The 27,241-nt window shown below is 42.8% G+C and overlaps 1 protein-coding gene and 1 long non-coding RNA gene across 4 annotated transcripts; one reads left to right on the top strand and one right to left on the bottom strand.

Moving 5' to 3' along the window:
- Window positions 1-24,200, top strand: map3k4 (mitogen-activated protein kinase kinase kinase 4). Of its 2 annotated transcripts, XM_054799246.1 has the most exons (27): window positions 1-249; window positions 5,962-6,155; window positions 6,242-7,695; window positions 10,111-10,371; window positions 10,579-10,731; window positions 10,827-10,984; window positions 11,068-11,184; window positions 11,515-11,614; window positions 11,721-11,804; window positions 11,884-12,153; window positions 12,232-12,381; window positions 14,658-14,819; window positions 14,965-15,098; window positions 15,586-15,664; window positions 15,754-15,832; window positions 17,453-17,546; window positions 17,802-17,924; window positions 18,672-18,754; window positions 18,835-18,915; window positions 19,510-19,701; window positions 19,795-19,865; window positions 20,255-20,371; window positions 20,439-20,598; window positions 20,664-20,786; window positions 21,487-21,593; window positions 21,735-21,914; window positions 23,417-24,200. In XM_054799246.1, exons 1-27 carry the CDS (start codon window positions 218-220, stop codon window positions 23,435-23,437), a joined length of 4,779 nt encoding a protein of 1,592 aa, XP_054655221.1. In that variant the 5' UTR covers window positions 1-217; the 3' UTR covers window positions 23,438-24,200. The 2 variants fall into 2 exon arrangements, with proteins under 2 accessions (XP_054655221.1, XP_054655222.1); XM_054799247.1 differs by lacking the exon at window positions 17,802-17,924.
- Window positions 22,976-25,109, bottom strand: LOC129194207 (uncharacterized). 2 transcript variants are annotated; one of them, XR_008573714.1, is made up of 4 exons: window positions 24,451-25,109; window positions 24,240-24,339; window positions 23,221-23,286; window positions 22,976-23,151 (listed from the first exon to the last, which is right to left on the bottom strand). It is a non-coding gene; the product is annotated as an uncharacterized LOC129194207 (long non-coding RNA). The 2 variants fall into 2 exon arrangements; XR_008573713.1 differs by having other exon boundaries at window positions 24,240-25,109.
- Window positions 25,110-27,241: the final 2,132 nt, after the last annotated feature.

Raw genomic sequence — 27,241 nt, 5'->3', positions numbered from 1 at the left:
AATAGCCGTCAGTGGCACTCCTCTCGTCAATGAACGTTGGAAAGATGGCGACGGCATATGCACAAGCGAGAGTCCACTGTGCCGGCGGATCGAAAGTGCTTCAAAGAGACTAATATCTGTCTTCTGTGCAAAAATCTAACGGTGCAAAGTCCGTTCGCTGTTGCCTAGACATGGTTTAGTCCATGCACGGCGAAGAATAAGACGCCGCTTTCTCGCAATGGAGCCCCCGGATCGCTACAAGCCCAGCAGGTATGCGAAATCTGTTGAACAGAGACTACACCATCAGCACTCGGCGCTTGCCAAATTGTGAGCCGTGTCTGACACTGCCTTCGGCTGCTTGGCGCGAGCGCATCTCGTAGAAAGTCACTTCCTGTCAAATTGTGAGACGCGTGCAGTTCAGCTGCTGCTTTTGCAACAGTAGAGTTGCAAACTTTTTGCAACATTCTATCGCGCGTATTCCGGGAGCTACTGTTAGATTTTAAAGCAAAAAAGAAGCAAAATGCACTCCAACTGAGGAGGTAATTGTTCGAACGACTGTAACATGTTAGAGAGCAAGCTAGCTAACCACCAGTGTTAGCTTGTTATTTATTGTTCACAAGTTTACTAACAAACACTGACAAAGTAGTTACAGTTTTATCACGCGGAGCCCTGAATATGTGTTGTTTATACATTTGATCACAAGAGCATGCATTTAAAATTTATATTAACTTATTTGCCTTTAGCTAGCATTTCTTCCTCTGTTTTGCGTTGTTAATCCTTTAGCTCGCCTGAGCGCCTATGTTGTTGTCCTGTGCAGCATTGCATAGTGTGCATGTTTACTTGAGAGTTTTACATGAAATGCATTATACGTCTTTTTTTGTGCTACGTCTCTAACATAGCTGACTCATGAAAATGTGCAGCAACAAATGTCCCAATGCCACTGAAGGCCTTTTTCTTGCATAAAAATGCACATAAGTAGACGGTGGCGATGTTATTGTTAAATGTAATCGAAATTTCGTAGTTTGCCCCTGACTGCAGGCGACAGAGCGCCAGGAATCTGCTGTTATGTCTTCTCCGTGCTTGTTTTCCACTCCTCTTGTTTCCTGCAAAAAAAGTCATAGTTCATGCGCAAACTGTTTTGCCGTTTTGTCTTTAATATGGATGGTGTTGTAGTCACTTGCTGTCCGAAGTGAACAAAAACAGCTCAATGATTGTGCAGTACTGGCGTTATTTATGTAGTTGCATAAGGACAATGGACAACTTGATGTGACAATGGTGCGTGTTCTTACTGGAAGTTGTAAGCAGTTGACATGAAAACATTTGCCCACCTCCCCCCCATGTTTGTTTAGTGTGTGGGTGGAGGTTAACACTTGCTATAATGAGCACAAATCTACAGTATGCCTACACACTTCAGTGATTTCATGTCTTTGAAGAAGACTAAAAATGTGGTCTTTGGTTCCCTAAAATTCATTGAAGTGGCCTCTCAGGTGCACAGTGTGCAGGAACAGTTTGTGTGTGTGTGTGTGTGTGTGTGTTGTGCCTGCATTGCTCTGGAATTAAATGACAATGAAGGCAGACATGACAGGCCTCAAAGGCTGGATCTTTATAATAGAGGAAGTGCTTATACTCCTAATATTGTCATTACCACAATGAATGCTGTCGTTGCACGAACAGAGGTGCGTAATGTCTTGTGTCTCAAAGTAGACATGGTCACTACTAGCATTCCTGAGATTTCAGGATGTGGTATAGCTCTGTGCGCTGGTGGAGAGCAGCCGACAGCACTGCAGACACTGGTGGCTACGGCTCATTAAAAGGCTGCGTTTGTTTGGAGCACAGGCAGTGTGTGGAGTGCAGATGGAGCCTCCTCTTCCCATTTACTAACTGCAATCCCTTTTGCCTACACCTGCTTGGGAGAACTGTGTGCAGACTGTCACTCTCATCTGTTGTTTACTTCAAACAATTGATCTTTGCAATCAATATGTAATGGGGATTGGTGTGTAAGATCATAAATTAGTATCGCACTGCTCAATGCACAATATTTATTATTAGCTTGAAGGTTTCACTCCTGATTGTGAGATAGTCTTTGAAGGGGTGGGACAACTTTGCCTTCACGGTGCAAGTATGTCATTGACGCGACATGAAGTTACACATATAGTTGTATAGGTCATCATGTGACCTCTTGCTCCACTCTCATTTTGTTGTCTATTTAATGCAGACTTGTGTTGTCATGCATGCTTTGTATTTGTTGTGCATTTGCATATAGGAGAGTCTGGGAGGTCCACTCCTGGCTGTGTGGAGCTATTGCACAGAAGGGTGGGGTCGAGTTCTCTTTGTGTTTATTGTTTTTCCCCAACTCTGCAAGCCGACGAAAATGTGATTGCTGAATCTGTGCGGTGTGCTTCAACAAGGGGTGGCAATCGGTCCAAGATGGACGTGTTGCATTCCCATAGAGATTTATGCACTAGTAAGTGCGTGCAAATTTCAAACTATTTTTAGAATGTAAAGTAAATGTATCTGTTCCAGGGTCAAACTGTTTCAAGCAACACTAACAACTCTTTAAGGACATTTTAGTGACGAATAAGGAGAACATAATAAAGTGCAATTGTGCAGAAGCATCTCATTTTTTAATATTGTCAGTAGGGATGGGGCCGATCCGATCCAGTATTGGTATTGGGTTCCGATACCAGCATAATTCACGTATTGGAAATTGCAGATACCACCTGTGGAGATTTACGATCCATGAGCCACGTCTGTACTTTAATGTCAGGAAACGTACCTCAAAAATATCAGCAAACATAGTCAAAAGAGTATCGGCAAACTTAGTTGTATGCACTGCAGCACACGCGCACACACACACACACACACACACACACACACACACACACACACACACACACACACTGACTGTCTTTTGGCGTTGCTGCATATTAAAACAGAGCTCTGGTATCAGAATTGTATCAGTATCCAAGTTCAGGTATCGGGATCTGATCAGAAGTGCAAAAATGTAGACGGGTGGGGTAGTTGTCATACAAGTGGTGTAAAAAGAAGTTAACCCCCAATGTAACTCTTGACACTCTGTTTCATAACAACATTAGCTAGCAATAGCCACCTTGCTTTCTCATTCACGTGGTTGCTGGCTGTCACCTCCAAGCCCTGCGACGCAACATCTCTAGAATACGTGTCGCTAAAAGCCAAAGAAAAAGCTAAATGCTCAGATGCGTCACATCATGCATGATGTCTTTTGATGCTTGTGTGTTTTTATGCAACTTTTGAAGCTTTTTTTGGTCAATTTAATTATAAATTATATAATTAATTTAATTAATAATCATTATGGTCTGTTTCAGAGTTGCATGCAGTAGCTTTTTTCTGAGGCTTTTAGCTTCTTTTTATGCTTGTATAACCGTTAAGAATATGACTTAAATCTATGCCTTTTACGTTGTTAATAATGCCAACAGTTTGACTCTGGAATAGACATCACTGAGTGGATTTTATTCCTCTGTAATTACCTTTAGTTTGTACTTTTCATATTAACCTGGGGGACATGTATTATTAGCCAGCATCTATTTTACAGTGTGGAGGGGTGTTAAAATCTGTATTTAGCCTGCAAAGGGTCACTTATGCCAGTCCTAATTAGGAGAAAGCGTGCTTTTTCAAATCAGGCCAACTTCTCCTCCTTTCCTTCCCCCCATCTCTCTCTAAAAAAAAAAAAAAAGCCCCCTTTAGTTTGGTCATTGTGAGCAAGCGTGCTCACTAAACAGCTGTGTGCTATTCAGTGCTGGGCCTCACGGGCCACGTGTCGGTACTATACAATAGAGTGCCCCTTCCTGGTACAATAGTGTGGATGGTTGAGTGTCAAAGGTCACCCCTATACCCCTCCCTTCAACTGAATCTGGCAGCCCTTGGTATCTGTGCTTCAGTCGCTTTGCAGAAAAGGCTGGATTTTGGTGCTGTTTATTATGCACAAAGTGTTTCTGCCCAGGGGATGCAGCATTCCACTGGCCTTTATGGGGGGGCCCAATGAGCCATCAGATGAGCTATTGAGAGCAGCCAGACGCCATCTGCAGTGATGGTTTACTTGCAGACAGTAGGCCACACGGGCGTCTGACCTTCTGAGTGGCTTCCATCACCAAAAAAGTATCCAAAAGAGGAATTTGTGTGCATGCAGTCAAGCAAGCAAACAAGGCGGCAGCAATGGCGTCACTGGTGTTGCTGTCATTCCTGAGTGATTAAGTCACGCTGTGTGTCTTTAAAAAAAAAAAAAGTGATCGGCCCCCTCCCCTCTCACATTCATAGACTATTCCTGTCCTCACTCTCTTGCACTTTGCAAAATAAAAGTGTTCCTGGTTAAATCATCATCATATCTCTCATACACCTGCTTACTTTATGCACGTTCTTCCCCTGTGCTTTTGCAAGATGCACTGATGGGGGCTCTGGACGTGCTAAATGCCTTTTATTGTGACTCCACAGATTGCTTACTGTGGCTTCTCGTGCAGTCATTTCCTGCTCCTGCAGAACAAGCCCCTCCACAGTTTCTCATACAATGCACTCATAAAGGCGCCACTGTTCTTCTTCTCCGCAAGACTCGCTCTTCATTTCAGGGCTGCAGTGCTGAAGATGTGTTTGCATTTGGTTTACTTGATGCAAAAGTTGCAGGATTTGCGGCAGGTCTGTCTGTCATGTGGTAGTTCCACAGCAGCTCCCATGGGGCTCCCATTGGGCATGTGTGCAGATTGTGATGCAGGGCAGATGGGGCCGTAGAAAGCCGCACGCCCTCTTTTAGTTTAAGCAAGTGATTTCCAGATGAACCCCCTCCCGCTCCCCCTCTTAAACACTCACACAGCGAAAGTGATACAGCCCCACCCCTTTCCACTGTGTCCACATAAACAGGCACGTGTTGTGTGAATGCCGTTCACTCCGATGATGGATGAAGGGACACATGGTGACCAGCATGCAGAGCCACCAGGTTGCATAGCACTCCTCCCCGCCATTCTCTTTTTGTCATAGCCAGCGGGGTCACACGATCCAACCTTTTCTCTCTAATCCTATTAAAAAAAAAAAAAAACTCAGAAAGGCATCAGGTAACAAAGGATTGACATTGTTGTCTCAAGGCGTGCCGCCTGCACTCCCTTTCTCCCTTTGCTCCCCCTCGCCAAGATAGAAGGGTTTCAAGTGATTGCTATGCTTTTACATGCCCTGCAAATCACTACAAGTATGTTGTCAGGCTAGCTCTATGTCTGAACATTTGACAGCCGAGTATTGATACCTTAATTACATGAAAACAAGCATCTTTTTTACGTCAACAATGTGTATGCATGCGCTTAAACACACCTCAGTTGACAAAGCTGCCACAATGGTTGCCTCGTGCTTGATCTATGACTCGGTAGATTACAGTGGAACATGGAAAGGTGAACACAGTATGTTCACAGATGCTAGATTTAACTTGATATAGAAAGTATTTTCCCCCAATAGGAGATAATGGAAGTGTTAGCATTCTTAACTTTTTTTTTCATGTAAAAGGAAGTTAGGCGCTGTATAATGAAACGTCTGCTCGTCCTAGCTTTGCTGGCGTGTGTCTAAAGGGCTGTGGTCATGCACATGCATGGCTGCTGTGCAGCGGGAGACAGCCAGTCAGGCTCCATAGGAGACACCACAAGTCTGCCGTCAGCCTGCTGTGGGGAGCAGTGCGCATTCATTGCAGCTTCACTTTTTGCAAATGTGGCATTGCGAGAGATTTGCTGCGCACTCTGGTATGGCTGCAAACATTCCAGCACTTTCTGACCTTGGACATGTTTCTGTGGTTCTCCTGGTTTGACATTGTGGAAATCACTGTTAAAAAAAAAAAAAAAAAAGCCAAAGAGCATCTTTGTTGTTCATTTCGGCCTTCAGGCAGCTCTTCTTATTATAAAAAATGTCAGCGTGAATAACCTGTTGTGAATAGTTTGACAGTTTTTTGCCTCTAAATGACAACATAAATGTTAACAGGCAGGGCAACCCACGGGAAGATGAATCCCGGCAGAACTCTCAGGCGGAGGAATCCTGGGATTCGCCCAGCGAGGAAGAGGAACCCCTGTATGCTACATCACCGCCTTACACACCCCGTCAGATGAAACGTATGTCTGGCAAACATCATCAGAAAAACAGCCAGTCAAGGAGTGGTGGACGTTCTCCCTGCAAGCGTGAGAAAAATTAGATATTCATCACAAACAATAATTGTGTTGTAGGGTCTGTCTGGTTTTACTGAGTGAATAGTTCTGTGTTTCAGCGGACCTCAGCCCATCTGTCCTGAAAGAGAGCCTCCAGCCGGCAGAGAAGCCTGAGGAGCACAGCTACAAGCAGGGCAAGAAGCAGAGAGCCACTCTCCGTTCCACAGAGAGAGACAACAAAAAGACCTTTGAGACCTTCATGCTGGACCCGCTGTCCAAATCAGGCCCCCTTGGCGCCCTCAACATGGACCCCAGGAAGCACTACCTGAGCTTGGGCTGCAGCAGTTGCAAACTCCCCGTGTCCATGCCCCACATGGCCCGCACGCACCGCCAGACCTCCAGGACGGACTGTCCGGCGGACCGCCTCAAGTTCTTCGAGACACTGCGGCTGCTGCTCAAGCTCACGTCCATGTCCTCTAAGCGCAAGGAGAAGGAGCAGCGAGGCCTGGAGAACATGGCCTTCATGGGGCACAATAATGAAGTCATTTGGCTGGAGCTGCAGGCCTGGCACGCACGCCGCTCCATCAGCGACCAGGATTTCTTCCTCTTCACGGCCCGCCAGGCCATCCCCGACCTCATCAACGAGGTGCTGCATTTCAAGGTGAAGTATGACAGCCTCAGCCTCAGACAGTCCCAGTGTTTAGGGTCCCAAACCATTCATGTGGACTGCCAGACTGTTAGGGCTGTCCCAAATCTAGACTGTAAAGATAAACGCGAGCCAGCTGTAGCGGAAACCAACCACTGTGGAATAGATCCCTGGGGCTTTAGTGCTTGCCCGTCCACTGGGATGAATGCTGCAGAGCCCCTGGGTTCAGGCGCCGACTGCAAGGAGCACCTTCAGAGGCAGCGGTTGGCCTTTGAACAGGTCAAGCAGGTAATGGAGCTGCTGGAGTATGTGGAAGCGCTGTACCCCTCATTGCAAGCCTTGCAAAGGGACTATGAAAAGTATGCAGCACGAGACTTCCAGGGCAGAGTGCAGGCGCTCTGTTTGTGGCTCAACATCACTCAGGACCTCAACCAAAAGCTGCGTGTCATGGCCACCGTCCTGGGCCTTTGTGACCTATCTCGCATCGGCTGGCCCGTCTTTGAGATCCCGTCCCCCCGCTGCTCCCGTGGCAACGATGAAGACGAGAACGAGGAGGACGAGGAGAACAACTCAACCGCCACTTTCACGGCGGATAGCGACGGGGAGGACAGGGTTGCAGAGGAGGAAGAAGAAGAGGAGGAGACGGTGGCATGTATTCTAACTGAGGGAGAGCTGTCTCCCACTCTGACTCCCAAATTTGCCCGATTGTTGTCAGAGGAAGAGTTTCTCCCGACGGCAGGGTCGGGATGTGCAGAAACACAGGGAGGAGGAGGCGTGTTCTGCCCCACAGCCATCTACAGGCCCTTTGTGGATAAAGCACTGAAGCAGATGGGACTGCGCAAACTGATCCTTAGACTGCACAAACTGATGGACCGCTCTCTACAGAGGTCCAGGGCAGCCCTGCTCTGCCACACACCTGCACTGGAGGTGAGACAGAATCCAACTTGAACTTACATTTTTTAATACATTATTTATTATATTACATTATATTCAATATTTGGAAAATGCTATTATTTTTACTTTTACAAAACTTCTACTTAAATCATGTTAGGGTACAACAACATTTATGGTGCATTTACAGGTATAGTATCATCAACACCTGGAGGATGTGAATCCTACTGGGCCATGTTTTCCTAGCCTGATGAATAATAATAGTAGCAATGATATTGCAATATGTATTTGCTGCGGTATACTAAATAGCAAGTGGAAAAGAGTATTTCGAAACAATTACTTTTTTTTTTTTTTACTGTGGCCAATCGTTTAGCTACCACTGATTTTTTATTTTTATTTTTTTTTTAATGCAATACTGCAATTTGAGGCACTGTGAAGAGATTGAGTTGAATTTCCCAATTGCAACACCCATGAAGGCTTATTCTATTCTTGAAGCAGGCAACTTCGTTACACCAGTTTTTGGAAACTGCTGAGTGGAGTCCATAAAAACTAACACAAGCCAAGCTCAAACAGTGCTAACGTGGATAAGAACCAAAATGTACACCTTTATTGATGTCTTTGCACTTTATGTCTGAAAAGGAAAGGAAAATGCCTACAATGTTAAGCACGTGGGAAGAAATGGGACAGTAATGGGTTCTTTCTTGTCCCACTTCTTTTTGTGGATTTGATTAGGTCGTTTTTGTGTAAACCAGATAAACCCTAATGAGGACACTAGAACAGCACTCAGTATAGCACAGTTAAAGCTCAAACATTCCTGTTCACTTGCACGTCATAGATGTCATCTAACATCAGTCAGCTGACATTAAGCTCCCGTCGTGAGTCGCTGGCGCTCCTCCCGCGACAACGATAAAGTGGTGAGCGGACGTCTCGAGCTACACACAGAGATGCAACTTTCATCTTTATTATTCTGATTACAAATAAAGTAACTCGGCGGTAAGATGCCAATATCTATAACAAAATTCATCTGTTCATTTGTAACTGCTAGTTACGTAGAAAAAGTCAATTGTTCGATGGCTTTGCTTTGTGTCCCGAACTCCACTAGAAATGCGGGTTTTGTACATTTCCGCCAGTTATAACGATTATTTCATGAATAATTGGAAAATGTGCCCATCGCAGAAACCTTTTTAATATGTTGCCTTGACTTTGCCTGCATTACTTCTTGTGTATCTGTAATGTTTGATAGCAAATGCTAGCATTTGCAGTTAGCTAACTGGACGTAATACATGAACTGTGTGTATAATGAATGCTACATAGCATACGTAACTGACATACTTCTCAGGTTATGTGCACAACTATTGAGAAATGATGTGTAATTATCTTTATTGCAGTATTGAATTGAACTGTGAATTGCTGAATGAAGTCAACTACTTTGGTTACCTGTGAACCACAGGTGTCAAACACAAGGCCCGGGGGCCAGACGTGGCCCGCCACATTATTTTATGCGGCCCGCGAAACCCTTGGAATAATACATGTCAATAATGCACTTCACCTCTGCCCTAAATGTATTTTGTCATTTCGACAGAAAAACTGTACTGCATGCAGTTCTTCTAAACGTCAGTATTATCTAATCATGCAGCAAGATATTCCAAGCATTTTTCAAAAACAAATGCTTGAATGTCTGCTTGTCACCATGACATTCTCACTCCACTTCTCATTTCAAAGCAAGTTATCCATCAATTTGTTAGAAAAAATATAATAATCTAATGCATGGGCAACTGCGTAGTAACATTATGAGGTTATATTCATATTTAGATTCATAAAAACTGACAGTTACAAGTGGCCCTCTGAGGGCAGCCATAACTGCGATGTGGCCCTCAATGAAAATGAGTTTGACACCCCTGCTGTAAACTTTGAAACTATGAACGTGAAATGCTAATCATTAGTATTTAGTGTAGCAGTTTCAAAGTTTACCGGTTAGATTTGATATATGTGTGTGTTTTATAGTAACTTTATACTGCAACTTGCATACTGAGAAGGTGTTTACCCATGATATACATGTACAACGTGCATAAATACCCATATTTATAAATATAGTAAATATATTACACATTTATATTTGTGTTTATAATAGGAGGTATTATAATAGGATCTTTGGGACTTGGTCATTTTAAAAGTAGCTTGCAAGCTCAAAAAGCGTGAGCACCCCTGTGTAATAGCTGCACGGCCCTAATGCAGGCTGTTAAGGTGAAAAGTGAAATTAATTCTCCACAGCTCCATCCCACCAACATCTTAATGGCTTCTTGCTCGGTGCATGTGCCACCGCTCCACAAAGTTTCATGAGAATCACTTAGGCAAACCTCTCGCCCGGGTGTTTTCAAGCTTGGCAGAAGTAATAATAACCTACCTGGCTTGGTGGATTCAAGCTTAAACTTATCTGTCTTCCCCTTGCAGTTTGCCGATTTCCCAGACCCGATGCTGTACAATGACTACCTGCCAGAGCTGTCACGCCAGGGCTCATGCAGCGGCTCGGCCGACCCAGAACTCGGGGCAGACCAAGTGTCTTGGGAAGATTTGCTGGACATGGATCTACCGTCCTTCCGGCCGGCGTTCCTCGTGCTTTGCAGAGTTCTCCTCAATGTCATCCATGAGTGCCTCAAGCTGCGACTGGAGCAGAGACCTGCTGGAGAACCTTCACTACTGAGTATCAAACAGGCAAGCTGATATGAATTAGTAGCAAACGGGGATGAGAGAAAATACTTTCCTTTGTTCACAATGTTTATCCAGTCTTGCTGTCGACCTCCAGTGCCACCAAGACCAAAAACTCTTGAGACGTGCCATTTATTTTATAAACATATCAATGCCAATGTAATGCCATTCATGCTAACATCTTCATGTCTACGTACCATATGCGTCCTGCAGTTGGTGCGTGAATGTAAGGAGGTTCTCAAAGGCGGCCTCCTTATGAAGCAGTACTATCAGTTCATGCTGCGCGGCGTTGTCACTGATGCTCAGGGCCTGCAGACCAACGCCAACATTGACGAGTTTGAGGAGGATCTGCACAAGATGCTTGTGGTATGAGGCGCCACTACTCACTGTTTACCATCATGAACATGAGAGCTTTGGGAATGAAAACGTTTGTGTTGTAACGCTGCATGTATGCATTTCAGGTGTACTTTGACTACATGCACAGCTGGATACAGATGTTGCAGCAGCTGCCTCAGGCCTCTCACAGCCTAAAGAACCTGCTCGAGGAGGAGTGGCACTTCACCAAGGACATCACCCCCTACATCCGTGGAGGGGAGGCCCAGTCTGGGAAGCTTTTCTGGTCAGCGTGCACCCATTTAAAGTCTTTAAATCATTCATATGGTACTGAAGAGGGTTTTTTTTTTGTTGTTGTGTCTTTTGCAGTGACATTGCCGGGATGCTGCTCAAATCCACCGGAGAGTTCCTTGATGCTGGGCTACAAAAGAGTGGAAATGAATTTTGGGAAAGTGCTGACGACAGCACCGCCTCAGATGAGATCAGGTAAAGGGGAATTACACTGACTGGCCACAACATTAGGTACACCAACATGAGACAAAAATAGATGTACAACTGCCCTGTGTTATATCTGAGAGCTGTTTCTAATAGTTTGATGACCTAATTTACCTGTATGTGCAAGACACAGCTTTCAATATGATGCAGTACAGTTCTATACTGCTGCAAACTACAACAATAATAAACATATTGGCTCTGGCAGTCTTTACAAAGACACTTCTTTTATTAGATCTCATGTGATTGTGCTGGTAGCTTTGATATTGCTGGTCAATGTTTATGCTTGTTTTTGTTATGCCTCATTCTTTGTGATCCTCCAAGGCGGTCAGTGATTGAGACCAGTCGGTCACTTAAAGAGCTGTTTCACGAGGCCAGGGAACGTGCATCCAAGGCTCTGGGCTTTGCCAAAATGCTTCGCAAGGTGAGAGTCTGCAGTGCTGCTTTAAAGCCATAAAGCTGCCACAACAGTGACTGTGCACAATCTGTGTGTTCTGACGCCTTGTCCTGCTTGCTTCCTTTTGCTGCAGGACTTGGAGGTTGCTGCTGATTTCAGCATCACTAACGGGGTGGCGTCTCTCCTAGAGGCTCTAAAGAAAAGGAGCTATGTCAAGGTGTGTTTCGGTTCACATTTGTCACTTCTGATCTTCCTGTCGTGTTGGGAAGTAAAAGCACGACTCTCTCCACTCTCAGGTTCAGATTCCCGGCTTGGAGGAGCTGCAGGTGTTTGTTCCCTTTGGCTTGTTGGCTCAGAGGCCTCTCATCCTGCAGCTCCTCAATGCTGCTGCGGGTAAAGATTGCTCCAAGGAGCCAGATGAAATGGCTGAGGATGAGGCCTACCTGTTGATGAGCAAGCACCGCACCGGGGATTTGACGGCTGATTCTGACTGGACTCGGTGGGACGGAGAGCTGCTCAAACTGGTTCCTCAAATGGAAACGGTGGACACTCTGAGGGCCATGAAGGTATGTAGCCACTCATCTGTAAAACATCTCCTAAGAACGTTCTTGCACCTTTCTCAATACCTCTCACTGTGGTTACAGGTGGAGAACATGCTCATGATTGTGATGCAGTCGGCTCATCTGGTAGCTCAGCGGAAGGCTGTCCAGCAGTCCATGGAGGATGTGCTCACTCTTAGCCGTGAGCAAACATCCAGTCAGCCTCTTATCGCCGGTGCTCTGGAGGAGCTGAAGGTGCTTACATAACCACAATCTGTGATTTGCAACCTTTGAAACGCACACGCTAATCTGCTCTGTTTATATCTACTGCTTGGTGCAGTGGCATCACTTCATCTCATCATACAGTGGAACCTCTAACGGGTTTCCCATAGGAAGCAGTAGACATGATCAGCATTTGAGTAAAGGTATTATATTGTTCTTGGGGAAAATTAATAATCTATTCATGGGTTTATTGTTGTTCTTTAAATGTCTCGCTCTGAAGGACCTTCTGTTTCCATGACAGTATTGAGCAGAATAATGCTGAGCCATAGGAGTCATATTGCAGAGGTCTTTGTGGATATGCAGGAGCTAATACGCTAAGCAATATGTTAACATTAACTGTTATACAAGTGTAAAAAGAAGCGAAACACTCTTGATATTCAAATGTAAAAAAAACAAACAAACAATCGTAAGTTTTTATTTTATTGACAAAAGATGTAACAAAATGCAACAGATGAGCCTCATGTGTCTCACTTATTTTTTTTTTATTTTATTTTTTTTTACCTGAATGGTCATACAAGTGTAAAAAGGTGGCCACTGTAAATTGTAAAAACAATGACACACTCTACCTTCACTTTGGTTAAAAAAATTTTTTTAAAAAGTGTCTACTCCTAGTGTACCTTACCACATCGAGCTTCAAATTTTGCAGTTTCACTCATCCCGTTTTTTCAAAAATATATTCATTCATAAGTCATCACTGTTTGATGATTGAATATGGCCTATTAGTCAAATAGATGATTTAAAGTATTTTTGGCCCAAGTTAAGCATTTCCAAGAATAAGAATGACTAAATTAACTAAAATGGTTTTGTGCTGCCGATTCCGATACCGATCATCCATGAGTGAGATCGGCCAATACTGATCACTTGGATTAACTGTACATTTTTCATTTAATTTGTGATGTTTGGTATGGGTCAGGGGTGCCGTTAGACAATTCCAAGGGCCACTGGCAAATAGGTAATTATTACAAAATAAACGTTTGGGTGGATTGTCTTTTCTAGCCTTTATTCGTGTGAAACTATTTTTGTACTATTTGACACAAACCTGAATTTAATTTGATGCATGTTTTGGCGTAATACGAATACATGGGAAATAAACTGTTCAATAATGATTTTTTAGCTCAAGATAACAAAATTCTCCAAATAAAACAATATAAACACATATATTTTTTATGTAGAAGTCTGTCCTGCTCAACTTAAAACAGAATAAATCCAGGTTGCAGGGGTGTCCAACTTTTATCACTATTAGAGCTGTCAACTATTTGTGTTTTATTTATGACTGGCAACATTTAAGTTGTACACCACTTTATTTACCAGGCAGATAACATTGTGGTCTGTATGTTATTTTGTGGTCATTTGTCATTATATAAAGGCATAACGTCTGTAGTCAACAGTTATAATAAAAAAAACTACTTGTACTAAGAGCTGAAGCAAATATTCTTTGAGCCTTTGTGAGCTACTCAAGAGAGACAGCTAAGCGAGATAGGAGACCCTGTGATCACCATCATAAGGCTGGAAACACTACTGTACTATGTGTTTATGTTCATTAAACAACCACACAAAGTGTTTTGAGGACAAGACACAATTAGTATAATGACAACAAGATAGTAAAGTTGTTCAGTGACACTTGAAAAAGTTAGTATGTATCCCATGAACGTGATAGCCACTTGTGGCTCCCCCGTGGGACAAAAACAAACTCTGAACTAACCGCATTGCTTCTTTCAAAAACAAAATGTCACTGTGGTAAAAAGTCACATTTGGAGTTTGAAAACTATTACATTAGCAGCTAGCTGCTGCCACTGTAAAGTACAGCGAAGTGTGTAAACGAAGATGCAACAATAGTGGAATGATAATAGGTTTGTTAAGAGAGTGATCAAACATGCTGGCATCGATTGGCGTAACGTGTGTCAAGATCAATATGAGACGTGTCAATTTTTTGGCAACTCTCCGTGACACGGCAGACATGTAGGATTTGCTGCCGCACGCTGATCGTTTTTTGTGATCGACTGTGAAAGGCGTGTTTTTTTTATGGAAATCGTTCGATATTGACCGGTGGCCAATCGATCGGAGCATTCCTAATTTTTTCCAATCATTTTGGTTGAACTCAGAATTTTACTTGAGAGGTCCCACTGTGTTATGTGCGTTAAATGTATTGGACCAATCACGGCAAACCAAACATGTCATTTCTTCTCTCCCCTTGTCTTGTACATGCTCTCACGCTCTTGCACGTTTGCTACTGATGTCACCCAACACAGGATGAAGCCCTGCAGCTTTGCATTAAGATCAGCTCGGCCATTGATCGGGTGGAGTACATGTTCACGTCTGAGTTTGAGGCCGAGGTGGAGGAGTCCGAGTCGGCCACTCTGCAGCAGTACTATAGAGAGGCGATGATCCAGGGATACAACTTTGCCTTTGAGGTAAAGAGATGAAGTGTCGGAAGGGCGTAATAACAGGAATTATGCCACTCTTAATAGAGATGATAATAAACCCAGTAATGCAGTTGATTCAATGACAGTTTCATTTCATTCAATCATATATCTATATGCCTTGTGTTGTCCACAGTACCACAAGGAGGTGGTGCGCCTCATGTCAGGGGAGTACAGGCAGAGGATCGGCGAGCGCTACATTGCCTTTGCCCGCAAGTGGATGACGTATGTCCTGACTAAGTGCGAGAGTGGCCGGGGCACCAAGCCTAGGTATTGTAAGCCTCTGACTATTTTACTGTGCACTCCCAACATCTGACGACATTAATCACATACTGACCTTTCTTGTTTTACTGCACAGGGACAGGGCTCACATAAAGCCTTTAAGGAGTTAGAATGTGTTGCTTTGCTAAAAAAAATAGAAACAAGTGGACCAGTAATGAATAAGTCAGTCAAGTGTCCTTATCTCCCTTGAACTTTAAACGGCTTCCAACTTGTTATTCACTCTCATAAACCTTATAAAAAGAGTTAATGAGCAATTTTCTTTTCTGATTAGTTAGTTTGACTCCGAGCTACTTTTTGTTAACAAAGCCAATAACTACAAAGGTTGCTAATATTTTGAATCGTATAACGCCACAGTAAATGTGATGTGTGGAGAGCTTTTGTGAAGCATGTTGCCATGGCAACACCACACAACAATAATAACACAAATTGCAACTGAGACCAGAAAGAAAAGGAATTGTGCAACTTACTCCCACAGGTGGGCGACTCAGGGCTTTGACTTCCTTCAGGCTATTGAACCTGCGTTCATATCAGCATTACCAGAAGATGACTTCCTGGTAAAGTTATTGCAGCTCATCATCTGATTATGCTTGCAATGTCATTTTTGACCTACGCTGATTTTATTTTTTATTTTTATTTTTTTTAGAATTTACAAGCACTGATGAATGAATGCATCGGACACGTGATCGGAAAACCTCACAGCCCAGTCACAGGCTTGTACATTGGTGAGATGCCGCTTCCATTTCAGGATGTGTGTTTGATCACTAAATATCACTAAATGATCACTAAATAGTAGCACATCTTCCATTCACATGTCAGACACATTGTACTGCTGAAAAACAACATTTTTGATATGACTCCATCACATTTGTCCCCATGAATCTTCGCTGTCGTTGGTCGCTGAGGTCAAAGATTAGATTGCAAACGACAACTTTTTTCTGCCTGTTTTTAACAGGGATTGGCTATGATGATGCAGTGAAATGGATGGTGTACATTAAACATAAAATTAATCCTGAACCAACAAACAAATTTAACGTGCACCCACAATTTATCAGTAAATAATGCTGTATAAATTAGGATTGTCATATGATTGCCATTTTAAATCAGTTTAATCTCAGTTTTTAAATGAATTAATCATGATTAATCACCATTCTGAAATATGGCCATTTTTTTCTGTATTTTATTGAGAGAAAGATGAATGACAGGACAGGATTAAAAATATTTGTGCGCTCTAACAACTCCAAATGAACTGAAAATGTAAATCAAAAGCTAAAAGGTAGTTTGCAGACTAGCACTAGACTCTTTAATAATAGCAGAACATTTGAATCAAATGTTAACCATGTTATTATGAGCAATGACGTGTTGTGTTCAAAGACAATATGTAATTTATTTCAATTGAATTGACATGATTTGAATGTATTTTCTGGGATTTCCAAGCACACATAAATGCTGATAAGAAAATCTACTTATCGTTTTTCTTTGTCTTTCTATTTATTTATACACGCGTAATGAAGATTCTGAGTGTCAGTGAATACACCTCACGCGATTGTGGTGGAGAATGACAGACGTGTTTGTGAGCTGGAGATACATACGGTATATGGTGTTGGAATCGGACTGCTGTTGATGTGTGCATGTCAGATTAAAGTTCTAAAAGAGCGTCAAACTGTGGGTGGACGCTACGCTGCGCCGCCATCTGCCGTCATAACAAAGAGGTGTGGCATGCGTGAATTACGCAAAAGATTAGAGTGTGACGAGACACCCAACTCACAAGACGAAACGATACACAAGATTGGGCCCATGAAAACGAGACGAGACAAGATTTTACCATTAAATTTAAGAAAAGCACAATGAAAAAATATCACCAGACAGACTTTTTTATTTAACGGAGTCACAAAACAATGCAAAAATATTATTGTCAACATTTTTTGAGACCAAATAAACCACTGTTATGATAATATAGTGTATATTAGTAATAATACAGCTCACTGTTTTTCTCTAATCTACGTGTCTTTGTCTATTTACGTCAGAGCTGTCCAGCTGTCCTTTGATATTTATCATTTAAAAGAAAAACAATTTATAATAAAAACATTTACATATTATACATGTAGTTATATGTAGTTATTGCAATCTAAAATACAACCTTTTCCACTAGTCTTTACTACTCACCTAAGTATGTAATTTATTTATATATATATATATATATATATATATATATATATATTTAAAGTTTTTATTTAAATGTATCTTTTTTTTTTTTTTTTTGTTGAAGTCATGTCTAGGGTCAGTACAAATATATTTCCCTTTTCAGGTTTCGTGGCTAAACATTTCTTTCTTTTTCTTTCCAGCCCCGAGAAATAGCCCTCGGCCTGTTAAAGTCCCTCGCTGTCACAGTGACCCACCAAATCCAAATCTTTTCATCCCCAATGCTGAAGGGTTCAGGTTGGTGATTAAAATAAGTGTTTCTAGTCTTTTCTTGCGAGGCTTGGCTGCTTTTCGCTGCTTTTGCTTCTCTTGACCTCTAATGCTGTGCTGGAGGAGTGTGTGCGTGCTCACGTAAGTGTGTGTGTATGTGTTTGAGTGAACCACGTTCATAGTCACACACACACAAACACGCACATGTACGTGCACATCCGACCAAAGTCGACGCTTTTCTCGAAGGTAGAACTCCTCAGGTTGTTTGTTTTTACCACGCAGCTCTCGAAGTCTTCCCTGCGACCTCCGGAATCAGCTATTCCCCAACGGCCCTCGGCCCATCCCGCAGGGCCAGGGGGAACATGGCAACATGAAAGCACCCGGCAGCGCCCCCAATGACGTCAGGTAGCCCCCGTACCCTGTAATTACCTGGCACAAAGAAAACGTGAAGATATCCTCAAATGAAATATGAACGCTTTTTGTTTTTTTGCCCCATTTCCTTCGAAATGAAGTAAAAGGTACTACTGTACTGTACATTCAAACACATCTTTAAATTGACCTATGAACTGCGCCCTTAAAATGACCGTTGATAATAAAGGTGTAAGAAGGTGATAGACTCAATATTAATCCAAAACAATTATTTTTACAAGAACATTTTTATTTTCCAAATGGCACAGAACGTGTTCAGGTGAGAAAAGCAGGTCATGCATTGCGTCAATGGAAGTGAATGCTGTTGTGTTTTTGTGTGAAAATTGAACCCTTTAAAAGAACTAAGGCTGTGACATTCTGCTTTTTAGCGCTTTAGAGCATGAATCTCTTGCTCTTGATGCCACTCTTGCACCGCCATTAGATACGTTTGTCTTATTGGTGCCCGCTCCCTCCAGCTTTAACTGTCTGACTGCATGGTGAACGATTAGTGGGAATGCATCTGCTTTGAAAGGTCACATGGGTTAGGCTGGTGTAGCTTTTATGCACTAACCGGCCAATGAACAATAGACACACTTGCAACAAAAAAATATTTTGTAGTCTGTAACCTCTTTAGATTGTGTAGCTGTACCTAATATTGTGCCAGTGTTTTGTGGTCATTCATTAGAAGTATGACACATTTGAGCGCATATCCATTGTTGAATCACTCCTACTTTGTCCTTAAAGGGGATCCAGTTTCCACGAGAACGACCGTCTGTCAAATTTCAAGTCGCTGAGCCGCCATTCAAGCCCCACAGATGACCGAGAAGGTGGGCTTACTTTGATCCACGTTCTTCTTAGTAGTCTGCCCCCTTTCCTAAATCCCTTCTCTCTTCCTCTCTCCGTTCAGAACCTTCTTATCCAAAGGGCGACTCCAACAGTACCACACGCAGAAGCTGGGAGCTCCGCACCTTCATCAGCCAATCCAAAGGTGAGTTGAACAGGAAGACCATGGTACATCTTTGCAGTGACGAAGGATGTACTCGACACTAGACAATCCATACCATGCTTGGCACACCTAAAGTCTGGTTAGTTTGACCGGTATGAGCGTTCCATGTCCCCAGCGAACGAGGAAGGGGTTGAGCCAACAAAGCCGACATTTTTTTTTTTTTTTTTACAACGCTGTCTTCTGTGAAGTGATGGGCTCATCTAGGTAGGGGCAGGTCAGATGTGGTATCATGTCCCTGAGGAAGGAGGTTATTCCTCCATGAAGTCATGAAAAGACGGAACTTCAAAATCTTGTTTGAAAATAAAAATGGAGCAAACAGTTGAGTCTCTAGGGATACATACTGCTGTTAGAACATCATTTTAAAAAAAGTCAATTTTGCTCATTCCAGGACCATTCATATTGAGTGGCAGTGTTGTATTATGAAATGATGGCACACACACAAACATGCAGAAGGGCAAAGGGAGTGCTGGCCAGCAGGGAGGGAGTCATTGTGAAGCGGCACGGTACGATAGAACTGCTTCTGTTTAAGTGCACCCTTATATCTCTCTACCTTCCGTTTCTCACCCGCCACATCAGACTCAGGAGCCCGGCAAAGCCCGCTGGAGGCGGTCCGTCGCTCCATCCGCAAGTTTGAAGACAAGCGCTACGCCGTGATGAAGCAACGCAACATCATTGGCCAGGTCTGTCACACGCCCAAGTCCTACGACAATGTCATGCACGTCGGCCTCAGGAAAGTCACCTTCAAGTGGCAGAGGGGTAACAAAATTGGTACGGACAGACTTTTTTTTTTTTTTTTACAGATATTTTTGTAGTTATGAAAATGCTAATGTTTTGACATGGCTGTGTTGTATTTGTCAACAGGTGAGGGTCAGTATGGAAAAGTGTACACATGCATCAATGTGGACACTGGAGAGCTCATGGCCATGAAAGAGGTTTGTAGCCCAGCAAGGACAGACATTTAGACAACAATGGCTGTGTGTTGAATCAGTAAATCGATATCACGTACTACTCTAAACTATCGTTAAAACTATGTTTCTCTAGTATTGTCCCTTGGAGGAAGTGCTGTTTAAAAATGGTTGCTGTACAGTATTTCCCACAGAGCTGCACTCTAACTGTGGCATAAACATAAAGACTTCTTGATAGGTTGTGCTACATGGATCTGTGGCGGTCAACATTAACTTGTGGCAGGTTGCCAGAAATACATGAGTTTCTGAGTTTTTAATAATAGAATGACATGATGGGCTGGATCAAGCGCTCTTGGTTTACAATCTAATCCCAAATGTTTCAGTTAAAAAAACACATTTTCCTTCTTTGTCATCAGATCAGATTTCAGCCCAACGACCACAAAACCATAAAGGAGACTGCAGACGAACTGAAAATCTTTGAAGGCATTAAGCACCCAAACCTGGTGCGCTACTTTGGAGTGGAGCTCCACAGGGTAGGACGTACACACCAGTCTCCCCTCACCCCTTCATGCCTTAACCGGCTGTGGTGCCCCCCTTCAGGAGGAGATGTACATCTTCATGGAGTACTGTGACGAAGGCACGCTGGAGGAGGTGTCCAGACTGGGCCTGCAGGAGCACGTCATCAGGCTGTACAGTAAACAGATCACCACCGCCATCAACGTCCTCCATGAACACGGCATTGTCCACAGAGACATCAAGGGTCAGTGTCCTTTTTGCCACACCTTTTCCCTTCTCCTCCTCCTCACAGTAGTGCTGTCTCAGCAGGAGCCAACATCTTTCTGACGTCTTCTGGCCTCATCAAACTGGGTGACTTTGGCTGTTCAGTCAAGTTAAGAAACAACACTCACACCATGCCGGGGGAGGTCAACAGCACTCTGGGGACAGCCGGTAAGACGACAGTCTCGCGTCATTATTTCACAACCGTGACATTACGTACACTTGCACAAGCTAATGAGCTCCTCCTTTTACAAAGATAACTTGTTGATGACCATAATATGTCCCACTGGACATTTGGACATCTTCATGCATTTCCCATATTGTTGCTGAAAAGCACATTATCTACAAATTCTGGGGAACACCTGACAAATGTCCTTGCTTATTGTTCACCAAATTTGGAGATAGTCATCCCTAGCGTTGTTGGCTTGTGTTTTTTCAAGAATGTATTAATTAATAAATGATCACTGTTTTGTACTTGACTGGGCGTGTTATTACTCAGAAAATATTGAAAGACCAAGGTATATGTAGTGTTCTCGTCACAGCGGAGGCTAACTAGTTAGCTCGCTAGCTTGCTAGTGTTTAAAGCCATGGCTGTCTCTTGTGTCCTTGCAGTGGTCCCGTATCCTGCGCATTACAGTTGAGCAATGTGGTGTAAAAGAATAATAGGAGTGTAAAGGTGACTCCAGGGGTGTTATTTCATGTCAGAAACAAGGTTTCTATGCTCTTAACTATGAGAATGTTCCTTTTTATTAATATTGACTCTTACTCCGCAGTAGGTTCTGGAACAAATTAAGCGCGATAAATAAGGGATGACTATACATGCTTTTCATTGTCAGTCAAACCTGTATATTCATTTTGTACTCCTATTCAGCCTACATGGCACCTGAAGTCATCACGAGGGCAAAAGGTGAAGGTCATGGAAGAGCAGCAGATATCTGGAGTTTAGGCTGCGTCCTCATTGAGATGGTGACAGGAAAGGTAAGGACTCCTCACAAACAAACTCTTTGCAGTTTCATGTGCAGACACTTGAATGGCAACATGTCTCACATTCATGTCAAAGTAGTTTTGTTTTCGTATCAGCATGTACGGCTCCAATGTGTGTTTTCCTTTCATGTGCAGAGACCTTGGCATGAGTATGAGCACAACTTTCAGATCATGTACAAAGTGGGCATGGGCCACAAACCCCCCATCCCGGAGAAGCTGAGCACAGAGGGCAAGGACTTCTTGGGCCACTGTCTGGAGAGCGAACCTAAACGACGCTGGACAGCGAGCATGCTGCTTGACCACCCCTTTGTCAAGGTGCAGTGTTTCCCATACATTAATTTGGCGGCCCGACACTTATATAGGGTGTATCAAAAGAAGGTAGACTCTCCAAAGAGTTGCCACTAAAGTTACAATTGAATATTTTCATGAAATTAATTTATTTGCATATGTTGGTATGGACATCATCCTTGGGTCCATACCAAAATTTATTGCATAATTTGAATGCATGACTGAACACGGGCCTGTTTTCCGGTGGGCAAACAAAATGTCCTCCAAAAAATGTAAGGGTTAAAATTTCATAAACTGTGATGCAAAATGAGAATTTTTGTTCTTCTACGCTACGATACCCAGATTATTCCGACAGGATCGGCCTTGTCGGAAATGGTTTAATTATTGGACGATACTTTTTCCGCAACAACAAACGGTGACGATTATCTCCGAATATTGAATGAGCATGAATTTGTACTCTCTTTCTGTGGGGCCGTCTCCTCCGGAGGCACAGGGGAATGATCAGGCGAGCAGTGCAGGACATGCGGAGGGGAGCGCAACTGTGCATCCAAAGAAATGGACGTCATGTTGAGGACTAAGTTGACAAAAACGTACATCCATTACGCCAGTGCAAATAGCGTGAAACAAAGGGCTCATCGCAGCGTAGAAGAACAAAAATTCTCATTTTGCATCACAGTTTAAGACTTTTCCTGAAATTTTAACGCTTCAATTTTTTGGAGGATTTTATTATTTTTTTTGCCCACCGGAAAACAGGCCTGTGTTGGGTCATGCATGCAATTATGAAATCAATTTCGGTATGGACCGAAGGGTGATGTCCATACCAACATATGCAAGTAAAGAAATTTCATGAAAATATTCATTTTTAACTTTAGTGGCAACTTTTTGGAGAGTTACTCTTTTTGCTACACCCTTTAGATACTATATATAGCACGACCTGTCCATCCTCACTCATAAACACATTATAATGGGACCATTGGTTAATGAAGTGTTGATTCGTAGTTGGCTTGGTTATGACGTGCTAGGTAGCGAATGTGGTACCTGTTGTAGCGTGCAACAACAAATCCAAAGGGTCACCTTTGATTGCAGTGTCACCCATTTATTCGTCTCCATCAAGATGTGCACAAAGTCCCAAAGCTCCACATAGTAACAGTAGCACGGCAACAAAATGTATATACTGCACACATAACTCCACTCTCATGCTGTCAGAACTTGTATGCCTGACGGGTCAACACCTTGTTTATATACTTCAGCCGAGCAGCGCCCTCTATTGGACAAACAAGATATTTAAACATATTTGGCTCCTACTGTCTCTGAATGTAGCTGGTCATTATACCTCCGGACAGTAGGTGGCGGTGTGCATTGTAATGCCACTTCTTGAAACATCTCACACACGCCTGGGCTGCCAGAGAAGAAGAGACCATTTGAGACTCCTACATAAACACACATATTGCCGTGAACGAGCAGTGGATGCGGTTGCGTTTGTGTGTTGCTGCGTTTTGTATTAAATGTATAATTTGTTTTTGTTTCAGGTGTGTACGGATGAGGAGTGAACACAGCATTTGTGACTTTTGGACTTTGCAAGCGCACAAGTGTGTAGAAGTAGAAGTTTTGGCAGAAGGCACATGGAGTTAAAGTGAGGAACAGAATCCATTCAGTAGTCCTCTCTTTATGTACCGATGAACTTTGTGTATATAATGTAAGAATAACATCTGCATTCATGCTTGTATAAACAATATTGTAAATTAATTATTGACACCTTTGTTGTTCTCACTGGTGAAGAGACCTGTGAAAAGGCATTGAACATTACTGTTTTTTTTAACAAATGGGTGGGGTCTGAATGGGGTGGGCGTGGGGGTGGTACCAAACCGTATGGCACTTTTAAACTGTTTACCCGAGTGGGCAGTTAGTTGAGTGGAGGGGGGAAGAATTTCATTTCAGTGGAATGTTTAGAGGCTGAAAAATCTCACTGAATGAATGGAAGGATAGCTGCTTTGATCTTTTTATGAAATGAACACCATCCAAATATTCAAATTAATTTATCATTTGCCAAGTGTTAGCATCAGGAAGGATTTGTTTTATTCTTATTTCTTTATCTTTGATTTTGCTGAGTAAACGTCAAGTCGATCATGTGACTGTGGTGCAGCCCTGATGAAGAAGAGGAAGAAGGCCTGCCCCCTGCTCTCTGCTGCTCTACACACAACTTACTGTACACAGAAACACACTCAACATGTGGTCCTCTGCTGCTCTTTGTGTTTGCCATGTACAAAAAATATTAATAAAACAATCTTAAAAAAAAAAAAAAAGACTTATTTTTAAATCGAATGACAGTCTGCTTTGGCAACGTTCACTTACTCTTTTTAGGTAGGTGCAACACAAGTCCACTCAGTATCAGCGAAGACTGGGAATGGATTTCAAGGCTCACAGGTCATTGTTATGGCCTGAAATGGTCATCCTCATTGGAGCACGTGGATAGGTTCACATAGACAACAGAAGTGTAAGCAAGCAATATTAATTGTGTTTGATAAAACTGGCCTTGAAGTTTGGTGGAATATTTAAATAGTACCTTTGCGATTCATCGGAAAGAAGTGTTCCCATTTTCAGGAAAAATGTCTTTTTTTTTGCCATCTTTGGGTCCTGCTGGGACCACCGATGAATGTCTGGGGGGTTTGGCCCATCTCCCGGGCTGGAAAAGTGTGGTTTCAGCAACTTGAAAAAATGCGATTTCGCGACAGTGCTGGCACTGAAAAAACGGGCGAAAATCGACCCCTCAGAAAAGTAGGATTTTTTGCCATCTTTGAATGTGTGGTGGGTTTGAGCACCTCCCAGGCTGGAAAAGTGTCGTTTCACTTGTGTGCCTGTTTTCTAGTAACCAATGTTACTTTTCTTACTGTATGAGTTGAGTTGTTTCCTGATTTAACTGTTCCCTATGTGTTGTTCCCTGTATAACCTCAAATAGCGCTTGCAAAAGAATCCAAAATGCCTCAATTCATTACCACCATAACTTCAAATAGATGCAATTACCTTTACTATCTCCACATTTCAGTCAAGCAGTACAATTCAATTCATTAACCCTTTGGAGTCCAGGGCAGGGTTTTGTGTTTTTGTGTTTACCTTTATAGCTCACCTTGAAAACTTTCTTGCCTCGGTTGTTTTCCTTTTTCCAGTACCAGCTTGTGTGTGAGAGGTAGTGGGAACTTAAAATTTAAACCTAAGTCACTCACACTGTACACAACACACACAAAGGTCATATAAAATACAGCAAAATGTTAAACAAAACTAATAATAAAGACGTAATAATATTACTGATTTCATAGGAGCAGATCCTTGCACATGTTCAAGTATAGGAGCTTTATCCTTGATGATGGTTTCAATGGGCGAGTGGTTTGTACTGGCCATGCGGCTTCTGAGCATTTTTGCAATGCCCAGTTTCACATCCCTGGCAGTGTGACCAACTTGGCGACTTTGTTGCTAAATCTGGCGACTTTTCCTGACGTCGTAGGAGAGTTTTCTGGTATTTGGGGACTTAAAAGTGAAAGCACGTATTGTTCTGCAGTTTCTGTTCTGAGCAGCAGCTGGTGCTGCTGAGAAGTCTGCCCCGCCCCCAAAGCAAGTCACAAGCAGTCAGTGCATATAGTCAGCTCCCGCGGCACCCTGAGACCATAGTGGCGCTCTACGCATGCATGAACCACATGTGCGAGGCGTGATGCCTCACCCTATTTTACAGAGTGGGATCTATAAAAGATAAAAGGTGGAGTCCAGATGCAGTTATTATGTGGTCTAGACTTTGAGAGGAACCGGCTGAGATAAAATAATAAAATTATTTTATTTTGATTAAGTGATGGCCAATTTTGAATGAACAATTCAAGAATCACGTTTATTAGTAGTTCTTAATGTAATTAAGGTGTTTTTACTCACTTGTTTGTATCTCTTACGTTTTTTTCAAAACATCATATGCTAAAAATATGCAAAATAGCCAATGTCGTAATCTGGGACAGCCGATAGCTACCTTTCTTAATGAGGAGTTACCAACAATTGTTTTCACTTATGGTACCTTTTCTTGGGTGCACTGCCATCAGGGGAGTCTGCCTTGCTCTTGGGAGACCACTAAAAGTCTTAAACCTAGAACTGCCTGTAATGCTTTTAATTCATTTTTTTTCCACCGATAGAAAGGTAGCGTCATGTTTCATTGCCTGTTTTACTTTGACTTTCAAAGTAGGTGCCTTCCCTTTCTTCTTGCAACAGAAGCTTGTAACTTTCGAGTGCCGGACTGCCAGACACAAAATAAGTTGGTAGCAGCTCGTTGTATGAGCCATCATATGCAGAGTCAACGTTAGCTGTGACATGCTTAAAGCATGCTAGCAGAAGTTGAATGACTACTACCCTTTAACACCCATGATCACCAAATGTCTGGAGAGACGCATCCCAAAAAAGTTCTACTATATTCTATACCTTTTCATTTCCACTGGCGTGAAGACTCACCATGTGACCTAGGAATTTATTGGCCACAGCACTGTCACGGATATTGAACTGAGCCATGACCTTCAGCTTCCGCTCCTTCCTGAAGATTACGAAGGCATTTGGTGGCTTTTTAATGCAGGCCTTCTCTCTGTCGTCCGCGACGTCACATTGCTGTTTTCGCCTGAAACAAACAAACTGGTGAATGATAGATCATTTGGTTAAGAAAAGTTCATTCAAGCTTCCACTTAAAATGTAAACAAACATCTACGAGAAGTGAAATGGAAATTGATTATGGTTCACACTTGTGCTCATGAGCTCATAAATACTTTGAGTTGGAGACTTTTGTTAAGGGAGAGGGCTTTTTTGCAAGTGGCCACTTTGCATACTTTGGCAGCATCATCTCGGGTTCTTCAAGGAAATGCTGGAGACTCAAGAAAGCCTAGGGGAGGTATGGACCTAAGCTGCAATGATGAGGTGTGTCCACCAGGTAGCAGCACTCATACTAATACAATTGACTGTGACACGTTTTACCTCAGCGTCTCCAACTCCAATCATCAATACTGAAGCTACATGAACAAAATGAAAGGGGGCGTGCGATACTTGATTACATTTGTACGACATTTCGGATTCTACAACATTTAATTGTACTTCATTGACGAAGCAGATCTCCACTCAGCATGGTCACTGTCATTTTGTGCTCGTTTGTCTTTAAAAAAAAAGAGGCATAATATCTGAATTGGAAAAATTGCTAAAACAAAGAGTTTCTTCCATTTTCGAGTAATTGAGCCAACAGTGGTCTCCTTTTCATCAAGCTTTGTGTTGAAGGGACAGAACTAATTTGTGTGCTTTATGTGCGCTGCTTGATGGCTGGTGGTAGATCAAATACCTATTTCAAG

The sequence above is a fragment of the Dunckerocampus dactyliophorus genome, chromosome 14 (assembly GCF_027744805.1).
Source record: "Dunckerocampus dactyliophorus isolate RoL2022-P2 chromosome 14, RoL_Ddac_1.1, whole genome shotgun sequence".
NCBI lineage: Eukaryota > Metazoa > Chordata > Actinopteri > Syngnathiformes > Syngnathidae > Dunckerocampus > Dunckerocampus dactyliophorus.
Note: the sequence above shows the minus strand (reverse complement) of the source record. Positions and strands in the feature narration are given on the sequence as shown.